The sequence below is a fragment of the Micromesistius poutassou genome, assembly GCF_964030765.1.
Source record: "Micromesistius poutassou genome assembly, chromosome: 14".
NCBI classification, from domain to species: domain Eukaryota; kingdom Metazoa; phylum Chordata; class Actinopteri; order Gadiformes; family Gadidae; genus Micromesistius; species Micromesistius poutassou.
Window position 1 is genome coordinate 9,113,720 of NC_140284.1, and position 11,288 is coordinate 9,125,007.

General features: G+C 41.6%; 2 protein-coding genes across 2 annotated transcripts; both read right to left on the minus strand.

Annotated features, from left to right (window-relative positions):
* Positions 1-622: 622 nt before the first annotated feature.
* LOC311358325 (toll-like receptor 7) lies at positions 623-5,541 on the minus strand (the record flags this gene model as incomplete). Its single annotated transcript, XM_084478320.1, has 2 exons — positions 5,497-5,541; positions 623-3,799 (listed from the first exon to the last, which is right to left on the minus strand). The coding sequence occupies exons 1-2, from the start codon at positions 5,503-5,505 to the stop codon at positions 623-625; spliced, it is 3,186 nt and encodes a 1,061-aa protein (XP_084334446.1). The 5' UTR covers positions 5,506-5,541.
* Positions 5,542-6,072: 531 nt separating this feature from the next.
* On the minus strand, positions 6,073-10,339 carry LOC311358300 (toll-like receptor 8). The gene is made up of 2 exons (XM_084478293.1): positions 10,264-10,339; positions 6,073-9,833 (listed from the first exon to the last, which is right to left on the minus strand). The coding sequence occupies exons 1-2, from the start codon at positions 10,264-10,266 to the stop codon at positions 6,759-6,761; spliced, it is 3,078 nt and encodes a 1,025-aa protein (XP_084334419.1). The 5' UTR covers positions 10,267-10,339; the 3' UTR covers positions 6,073-6,758.
* Between the last annotated feature and the right edge of the window lie 949 nt (positions 10,340-11,288).

Genomic DNA, 11,288 nt, shown 5'->3' on the forward strand with positions numbered 1-11,288 from the left:
CACACACACACACACACACACATAATATGGTGTATTCAGACAATACAAATATTGGAAGTAGTAATGATGCCTTTGTCTTGTCTATATAAAGCACAATATTAGTACAATTATTACTATAATATAATCAAAAATACAATTGAAAAAGATGACAAATATTCCCAAAGCTATGAAGTGTAACTTTAATTCATGGTTATATGTTATCGTATTTTGAAAATAAAAATGTAAAGTTGAATAAGACATGGAATAGAGTACAAATATGAAAATATAGAAAACATGAATCACAAAAATATAGTTTTAGTGATTGCATATGAGTATTTTTTTAATGAATGTTTCAATAACTCACCATTGTGAATGTGATGGACCCGCAGGATGAATTTGTAAAAAGTTGTTAAATGTCAATTCAATAGCACTGGATAATAGCTGTATTCTCTTGTGGGTGAACACACTAAATCAGACTGCAGCAGCTTCATCAAAATATAACCATCAACAAATTGCAGGAGGCAGTGTTTTTTTCTTCCCTTTTTAGGGTACATAGATTGATCATGTTTTAATTCCAATGAATCATAGAATCCTCCCAGATTTCTAATAAGAATGCTGATTTGACGTTTTATCCGTAATTCCGTTACAGCGTCTCCCTGAACATGTCACTGTACTGCTTGTTACTCTCTGTAGCGAGCACGCTTCTGAGGGCAAACCAAAAGTATGGCTGAGCCTGAGGATTGGTCGGCCACTCCATAACAGACCGCCTGTACAGTCTCTTCCTGAGTCTCAGGTACTTTGAGTAACTCACTGCCTTCTCCAGAAAGATCAGCACGATGACGTCGTTCTTCTCATCCATGAGCCGCTGGTGCGCCATGTAGAACGCCGTCTTAAAGTTTCCACTCTTCACGTCGCGGTTGGTGAGGACGAACACAGTCCTCTTGCTCTGATGGATGCTCTGACACAGGTTGTCCACCACCGGACACCCAGGGATCCAGTCCCGCTCCTCCAGGCACAGCCGGAGGGGACGGTCCCCCTGTTCCTCCAGCTGAACGCACAGCTCGTTCATCACCCACTCGCTCACCGCCGGGTCCTTCTTCTCGTACACCACGAAGGCGTCATACGGGCAGCTCTGCGACGAGGGCTGGCGGCGGTAGCCTTTGAGTTTGGCCAGGCAGAAGTGGTAGATGTACCAGACGTCCCAGAGGAAGAGGTGGCTGGAGACGGCCAGGGTGACGAAGACGAGCAGCGTGGACGTCAGCAGGATGTAGAGCACAAGGGACAGGTAGTGGTACTGACAGGCCAGCATATCCACCGTGAGGACCAAGCGACCTCGCTGGGCCCCTGGGGTGTCGCAGGTCACGTCGGTGGCCAGCAGGGGGATGGTGACGTTGGTGCTGTTGAGCCACTCTATGAACCAAGTGGTGTTGCAGGTGCAGGTGAATATGTTGTTGTGTAGGAGGAGCATGTCCATATTATTCACAATGTTATCAGGGAGACTGGAGTGTTCTATGTATTTTAGTTTGTTGAAGCTGAGATCCAGATACTTTAAGGTGAACGCATCCTTCAGGAAATCTGGGGAGAGATTTTCTATCTGGTTTCCTGTTAAAATCAGTTTTTGGAGAGATTTGGTGCAGTTGGAAAGTACCATGGGAACTCTAGTGAGACAGTTCCCACTTAGATCTAAAATCCTCAACGAAGTCAGCTTGTCTATATCTCCCCAGAAGAATTTGGTGAGTTTATTAGTTCTAATGTATAGTTCAGATAGTCCTTCTGGCAGGTTATGGAACACCTCGCGGGGAATGAAGTTGAGGTTGTTCTCAGAGATGTCGAGAACACGTAGCTTGAAAAGCTTTTTGAAATACCCAATGTACCTTGTATCGCCATCTCTCCAAAGCATATCTAAACGGTTGTCTATGAACTCCAGTCTCTCCAGGGAGAAACTGCTCATCTCTGTGTTAGTAGATGTTGAGATCTTGTTATGATTCATGAGAAGTATCTTAAGCTTGGGTAGATGTTCAGTGAAGTTAAGCATGTGGGTCAACCCCTCTGATTCAAAGTAATGATTGTTGAGGCTTATGTCTAGGATGACCAGATTTTGCAGCTCTTGAAACGCAGTGGGATGAAGAAGGTCCAGACGGTTCGCTGAGAAGTCAAGATACTGTAAATTTTTTAGATAAGTGAATTCACTGCCATTTAAACTTTGGCTCATTGCATTTCCAGATAGATTAAGGCATTTCAGATCGCCAAGATTTAAAAATTTTGAATGGAGGAAAAAAATATTGTTCCTGCTTACGTCCAAGGTCTTGCCAAAATGACTGCATTGTGCATTGACAAAAGAGTTAAAAACCCCAAGCTCTTTATCTTTGTATTTGCAACTACGTGCATACTCATCATACCTGAAGTAATGTATCTCTCTCACGCCCTCATCCCCAAATTGTTGAGCACCGGTCATAGGTGACCAACGCCGAGCCTGGTGACCAGAGACAGAGTTATACAGCTCTGGGCCTTCAGACGGGGAGGATATTTTGTTATCCGACAGATTGATTATTTTAAAGCTTTTCAGCTCCATCAGAACACTGAGATTGGCCATTTGAATGAAGTTTGTGCCCAGATCTAAAACCTCCAGGTTGGGTAAAGACATTAGTGGTTGGATGCCTTGCACGTTCAGTGATTGGAACACAAAGCCCCGAAGCCTAAGCACTTTCAGTGATTTGAGGACGGAGAACGTGGGGTTCAGATTCAAAGTGGCTGGGTATTTCTGCAGCTCGTAGTTGAACGATAGATCCAGCTCCTCTAGGTTGAAGAGGGCTTTTGGAAGGTTAAAGTGCGCAACCTCCCCGGCCAAAAAGTTGGACGAGAGGTCAAGCACCTTCAGCTCTTTTAAGTTGACAAACCATTCCGGAAGCACTGTGGTCAGGGAGTTACTGTGCATGCGTAGTATCTTGAGTTTGGCCAATGTTTGGAACGCATTCTTGTGTAGCCTAAGAGAGTTGTTTGGACAGGGATCACAAGGGAAAGGCGCGTTGTAGCACCGGGGACAGTTTCCGCTAATATCCAAGATTTCCAAATTAGTTAAGTTTTTAAAATCTTCTTCTGTGACTTTTTCAATATTGTTGTTATAGAGATACAGCTCTCTCAAACTTAAAGGCAACAGGGATGGGATATAAGACAAATTGTTGGACTTAACAGATAACAATGTCAAATTGCTAAGCTGTAAAAAGGCCCCAGCCTCTATGCTATAGGACACATTGCATGGGTTTCGGTAATAACAGTTCTGACCCAGGTAGATGATCTCAACGTTTGTGATCTCTGAGAGGTTTTCTTTAGAAATGTAGAATATGTTGTTAACTTCAAGACTCAGAAGGCGGAGGTTTGGAGGCAGGCCCCTAGGTATGCGATCCAGCTGGTTGCCATCCAGGTACAGTGCCTGCAGCTTCTTCAGGTCGCTGAATGTGTCTTCCTTAATGGTCAGGCCTTTGGTGCACACGCGATCCTTGGGGCCGATCTTCATAGGCACACAGTTGCATCGCATGTCGATCTCCGTGAGGTTCTCCAGACTGCGGAAGGAGGTGGCGTTAAGCTCAGGAATGTGGTTGATGGTGAGCGTGAGGTTGGTGGTGTTCCCTGGGATTCCACTCGGGATGGATGTAAGACTTCTCTCTGTGCAGTCCACCTTGACCGCACTGCCATTGCTGGCCAAGCTGACGTTACATGGGAGGGTTTTGGGGTACCATCGCATGGACGTCAACGTGTCAAGACTGAGAGGCCTCAGGCTTGGCAGGGAGAGACACAGCAGGATGAAGACGCCTCCTTTCTCCTGGATGAAAGAGGAGGAGGAAGATGGGGGGTGGGGTAGAGTGGGTTGGTATTCAGAGATACGTGGGCTGTTTCCCAATGTGAAGGCTGCAGCTTTGCTAGAACGCTTCCTTGTGAGTCACGTCCTATGGAGATGAGGCAAAAGTGCTGGCTAGAGTGCTGCCTAGCGTTTGTAGCATTCAGAGTTTGGAACGACTTGATAGTGTGGAAGCGCTTCCGCTTCCGCTTTTTAATACTGCTCCAGTGGTAAATATTGTAATATTTTAATTATTGAAATTGTTATTGGCGAAAGTAGTTTGTTCAAACACCAGCTACGTACATATTAAAACAAATCAATCCATGCAAAATATAGCCTATCATTACGTTGCAAAAACGTTTGAGAACAAATCGCACATGTCTTTAAGCTTAAATTTATGCATTTACATGATTAATCTATAAAAAGAAATACGGCACAAAATATTTCTGAAAACGTTCAAATAACTTCACTTGTGTAAAGCAATGTGTATTGCTTTCCATTCACAATTTTTAAATACCTCACACAGCATGTGAACGCAAAGGATTGTGGGGAATTTTGGCACGATGAGGATCCAGCAGGATCCATGCATCCTTGAAAAATCTCGGAATTCTCAAAAACAAAGGACACGAAAATGGCGCGAATTTCCGAGTATTCTCAACATTGGAACAGTGCTTGTCGGCATTCTATGACGTAGCGTCCTTAAAAGCGTGACCGTTGAGCGTAATTCCTTTACATTGGCAAACAGCCACAGTACTAGGTCTTCTTCAGAGGAATCTGGCTTCACTTGAAACTGATGCACACAACCAGGTACATTGTCAACAGTAATGCCACTTTTCCACCGACATTACCAGCTCGACTCGACCCGCCTTTTTTTGCGTTTCCATTGGCAAAAAAAGTACCCGGTACCTAGTACCGGGTACTTTTTTTAGTACTACCTCCATCGAGGTTCCAAGCGTGCCGAGTAGGTACTTTTGTGTGACATAAACAGGCTGCTGGTAACTGATTGGCCAGCGGCTGTAAATGGGAATAATCACTCAAAGTTAAGTTGTGTCCGGCGTGGTTGGAGTCCACGGACCCGCTCCCGAGGGGGTCCCAGATCAGCGTTTCGCCGTGTGTCGCTCCTTTCCCGGGGCTAGAGTTTCGCCTCCATCAACGTTACCGTATGACAACAATAGAAGCACAGTCATTGTGCTTTTTATTTCATTTTATTTCCCATCATAATTTTTCCCGGGAATCAGGAAATAGTCTTGATCAGATTCAGATTTCCCGGGAATCACGTCTCCCGTGATTAAAACCTAATGACGACCCGCCCATGTTGGAGAGGTTCTTTTCTACGACCCGCCCACATTGAAGAGGTACTTTTTTAGATGGAAACGCGACGTGCCTGGAACCAAACCGAGTCGAGGCGAGGCGAGTCGAGTCGAGTCGAGCTGATACTGTCGGTGGAAAAGTGACATAAAGGAACCTGCCACTTACATGCTTTGATAGATAAAACGTACAGTATTGGCTCACTAAAATCCACAACCACAAAAAGAACACTCCCACCAATCACCTTCCCATCCCGCATCAATAGTAACACACACACATACAAGTATTTGGTAGGGTATTGAGCAATATATAATTCATTGACTGTAAGAAAATAACCTTGCATGTGGGAAAGTTGTGCTGGGCTTGAAACTTACCAGGTCCATCGCTCCTGAGAAGTCTCACAATGTGTTGTGCTCTTCAAGAGGTACAGTACATGGAACAGTAGTGTGACATGGCGGTTCAACGTGAACATGCATTGAAAGTAACAGGTGTCTGGGGGTAAGCCAGATCAAAAGTTCACTTCCTTTTTATTGCAAAACAGAGTGTTTGTGTTTTAGGAAGTACCCATTTAGTACCTAGTTATGTTTGTCTGTTATAGTTTAGCAGAGAGTGTGTGATTGGGTATGGTCTTGGTGAAATGTACTGTATGTACTGCTAAATAATGTTTGGTGGCACAAAGCATGGACCTTTGGAAGCCTTTAAGTCAGTAGTTTGTGGGTTCATTTACAACAGTTTGTTTTCACTATTAGAGCCTCTTGTGGTGTCATTTAAATTAAAAAAAGAGAAACATAACAGGATATGAGGCAATTTGAACTTCAGCACGTAAAATAATTACAGCAATACCGACAATACATCAAGTGGTTTTTCATCAAAGGTAACATAATAACTTAATCGACAAACAAAAAAAGATTCTGTTTGTTCTTAGTTTAAATGTTTAATGGGTGCTGACAAAAAAGGGAAAGCACTCCGTGATAATGTGCAAAGTATTCATCAAATCTACAGAAAAGTCAACAATATCACATTTTTTTAACACATTGTTTGCATTTGTCTCAGGAGCTCGCAATATTTTATATATTTCTTTATAATTGATTGAATGCTTTTTGATTTAAAGAACACATCAAATATTTCACTGTCTACATGGAAAGCACCAAAAGGTCATTGATAAAATAATCCCATCTAGCATTGGTGTCGGGAACTATAGGCCATTTTTTACTTATATTCTTTATAGAGGTCTTTATATAATTATGTGAATGTTATTGGGAGTTGACCAACCTTTCCGAAATGACAACGGTTCAGCCTCAGGCCAACCTTGATTAAAAAATTTAGAGGCCCTATATTATGGAAAAATATATATTTTTTATTATATTATTATTATATTTTATTATATTATCTATATTATTATTTTAAAACCACAAGACAACAGCAATACAAAACAAAGCCTGATATCCCTATGACCTAAAACAAGGCTGTATTAGTTCATTATTAACCCACATTATTATAGCATTCAACCCATAAAGAAGATCAGTTCAAAATAATCAATCAACAAAGATAACTGGAGAAATAGCCTACAACAACGAAGTAACTTAACATGAAAGTAATTCAGAAAAAAAAAGGGAAAAACGTCCAAGCTACAGCTTCAGTCTCTCTCCCGGCTGCAGGTGAAGTACTGAGAGTAAGTGCTGGTGTACATCTTCTGGTTGTCCACCCTGACTACATTCCTGAGGTTCTGCCAAAACCAGGGCTCAGCGGCCGCAGTCCTGGGCCACTCCACAACACTCTCCCCGCACAGCCTCCTCCTCAGACGCAGGAAGTGAGAGTGCTGCAGCACCGGCTCCAACATCAGCACCACGATCACGTCCAGGTTCTCATCCAGCAGCCGCTGGTGGGCCAGGTACATGGCCAAGCGGAACACCCCCGTCTTGGTGTATGCCTTGGTCAGGACAAACAGGGTCTTGCGGCTGTAGCGAATGCTCTGGGTGAGGTTGTCGATCAACGGGACGCCGAGGGGCCAGTCCCGCTCCTCCAGGCACAAGGGCAACGCCTTCTCACCCTCGACCTCCAGCTTTACCCTCAGCGTCTCCAGCACCCACTCCGAGACCCATGGGTCTTTGGTGTCATAGGTCACGAAGACGTCGTACACGTTGTCTGACGAGGCCGAAGAACGATTTCCCTTCCATTTGGCCTTCAGGTAATGCAGGACGTAGGAGGCGTCCCAGTAGAAGATGTGCGCCACCGTTGCCATCGACATGGTGACAACGATGAAGGTAGTTGTGAGAACTGAGATCAGCAGTGCCAGAGTGTTGTTGACACACTGGTCTAACTCAAAGTAAATCATCACCTGGGGGTGGCTGTAGGCTACGAAGCAGTAGACATCCGTGGTCAGGCTTGGGATTGTGACATTGTTGTGTTCAATCCACAGAATAAAATCCAGTGCATCACATGAGCATTGAATTGGGTTCCTATGTAAAGACAACGTTTGAAGGTAGTTTCTAGGTTTTGTTAAGAAATTGGTCTGGTTGATAACAGTCAGCCTGTTGTGGTTCAGTGAGAGGGTTGTAAGTCTTACAGCGCCCTCTAAAAATCCATTTGAGAGCTGTGCAATATGATTATGAGCCAGATTCAGAGATGTTAAAGTACGGGAGGTAACGCTTCGTACATAAGTCATAGCATTGTGACTTAGATCGAGGATCAAGAGGTTGTTGAAATCTTCTAGTTTAGTCCAATTAAAATCTGAGAGTTTGTTGTAATTTATGAACAGGGTTGTGAGATTCCGTGGTAACGAACCGTAAACCTTATCAGGAATTGCAGCAATGTTGTTGGAAGAAATGTCTAGTATTGTCAAATTAGGGAGGTTTCTAAACAGATTTATATACGATTCATCTTTCCAAAGAGTCCCAAGCTCATTGTGTCCAAATCGAAGCTCATTTAATGACTGACTCTGAAACATTTTGGTAGTTAAAGTATGAATACAATTATTGCTCATATTTAATATCTTAAGAACAGGCAGATTTTTTAAAAAATCGAAATCATGTGTGATCCCATAGGCTTTAAAGTAGTGGTCGTTGAAACTGATGTCCAATACATTTAGCTTCTTTAATTCTTGGAATGCATTGCTATAGGCCAAGTCAATCTTATTAAATGACAGATCCAGATATGTCAGATTAGGCAACAACACAAATTCTGTCCCATTTAATGCAGATGAAAACCCATTTCTTGAAAGGTTAAGGCATGAGATATTATCATAGCCTTTAAATTGCTCCGGAGTAATGAAGAAAAGATTATTTGAGCTAAAACTCAGCACACGACCTGCATTAATACACTCTGGTTTAGCCAAAGTGCGAGCTTTCCTCAGGTGTGGTGAAGAAATCAGGTTGGCTTTAACATTTCCCCCCCGGCCAGGTGGTATAGGAGCACTTACTGAAACGGGATACAGTCTGTTCTCTGATAGGAATATGATTTGCAACTGTGGGAGTTCTTTGAATATAGTTGAATTAGAGTGAACAATAAAGTTAGTGCCTAGATTTAGCCTAGTAAGGTGTTTGAGCGAAACAAGAGGTTTCAAAGTATCAAATTCAATTTCTCTAAAAATTAAAGCAACCAAGTGCAATACCCGAAGTGACCTAAGCTTTGAAAAATCGTTTGACAGCTGAACAGTCTTTGGGTATGTGTTATGTCCAAAATTGTACGAAAGATCTAAATGTCTTAATTCTGAAAGACTATTAAAACACTTCAGTTCACCCTGAATGGCATTTTGTAAAAGATTGAATGATAGGAAGAGTCTTTTGAGATTTTTGAGATTTTCAAACCAAAAGTCATTAAGTTCTGTCAGGGAGTTGCCTGCTAATTGTAATGTATTTAGTTTGGTAAGGTTAGTAAACGCCTTAGGATGGATTCCAAGAGAATTATTGGGGCAAGGAAAACAGGGATGTGGAGCATTTCCACATCTTTGGCAGTTTCCATGTATTGTCAGCGCTTTTAAGTGATGGAGCTCTTTAAAGTCCTCTTCAAAAATGTATTGTATTTGGTTGTGACTAAGTGCCAGGTTGGTTAGCGTTGTTGGAAGTCCCTTTGGAACACGTGTTAAACTGTTGAAGGAAAGGTCCAGAACTTTAAGCTTCGTCAAAACTGCAAAACTGTCACCTGAAATATTTACTGGATTGGAGCACTTATTGATAAAATAGCAGTTTTTATGTAAGAATAGATGTGTCACATTTCTTATCCCAGAAAAGCTGTTCCCATTGAGCACCAGGATGTTGTTATTGTTTAGCCAAATTGTTGTCAGATTGGGAGGAAGATTTATAGGGATATGAGTCAGACGATTGTTGCTTAAATCCAGTTTGAGCAGCTTTGTCAAATTTTTGAAAGCGTCCTTAGTAATGTCGACGTTCTTAAGCCCGTACTTTTTTGCCTGGTAAAGTCTAAGTTCAATGAGATCTTCCAGATGAGAAAACGCATTCCCTGGTATTTGCTGAAGATCGTTTTTTGATAAATTAACTACAGTGGCATTGCTGGTTATCCCTTCAGGTACTTTTCGAAGTTGTTTTTCCTCACAGTGAAACTCTAGTCCATTATGTTGTGAGACTTTGACATCACATGGAAATTTCCGGGACATCCAATTCGTACTGGCTTGGAACATGGCAGTACGACTCCCTTGATGTAAAAACAGAAAGAGTAGTCGGCCTACAAGGTATGACCAATAGATGGGGGTATTCTGTAGATAACATAAAGCAGAAGAATTATTCAGTTAAAGAAATGTATCTCCTCATCATTTTCAGCCAAATATTCTACGGGTTACACACACACACGCACGTATGCATGTAATATGGTGTATTTGGACAATACAAATATTTGAAGACAATTAGGGATGCCTTTGTCTTCATTATATAGAGCACAATATTAATACAATTATTACTATAATATCGGTAATCAAAAATAATAAAAAAGAATGACAAATATTCCCCAAGCTATGAAGTGTAATTTTAATTTATGGTTACATGTTACTGTATTTTGGGGAAAAAATATATATATCTGTATTACACATGAAAACATAGAAAATATGAAAAATGAAGAATCACAAAAATATAGTTTTAGTGATTGCATTTGAGTAGTAATTTTTTTAAATGAGTGATTTAATAACTCACCATTGTGCATGTAGTGGAGCCGCAAGATATTATTTTTAAAAAGTAAAAAGTCGTTATGTCAATTCAATAGCACTGGATAATAACAACTGTATTCTCTTGTGGGAGAACACATTCAGTCAAACTGCAGCAGCTTCATCAAAATATAACCATCCACAAATTGCGGAAGGCAGCTTTTATTTACTTCCCTTTTTAGGGTTCACTTTATTGATCGTTCATATTTTAATTCCAATGAATCATAGAATCCTCCCAGATTTCTCATAAGAAAGTTGATTTTATGTAGGCCTACTCCATTTTAAAAGTTGTATCCATAGTTCTGTTACGCTACTCTAACGGATATGATATGAGGCAATTTTAACTTTTAACACGTAAAATAAGTAACAACAATGCATCAAGTGTTTTTTTTATCGAAAGTAACATAGGCCTACAGTGGCGATTTCTCTAAGACTGCAAGGGAAGCTCAGCTTCCCCTAAAATTTCAAAAATGAAATGGTAAAATATACTGTTGTGTTAACATTTCATAGACTAAAAATGCGTAAGAACACGTCCAACTCAAAGACGAGTTAGTTCAGAATCAGCTACTTATCGCAGGTCGACTGACTCGATTTCCTTCTCATACATTCCTGTAGCGTCACAGTCTATTTGCCTGTTGAAGCTCAGCATCCATCCACTTCAATGGGGCTGCATAGAACAGCTTTAAAGTAGTAAACTATTATGAATGCTATTTTAACAGCACCGACAATCCAAAAAGCCAGTCGAAACTAGATGGAAAATGTGTGTAATTCAAAACGTGACGCAGCTTTTACTTCTTCGCCACAGAGTTTGTTATACAATCATTCAAAAACCACGTTATTTCCCATAGACATTTGACCGAGGGAACCGGGAGCCTCGGAGGCGGGACTTATTCTTCAGAGGTCTATGGGGCTGCATAGAACCAAAGTCCTTCTAGGCAAGTCCTCTCACTCGCGGCCATCTTGGCCACGCCTTTCGGGCAGCTATTTGGTCTTAACAAGACCAGGGCCCTATCT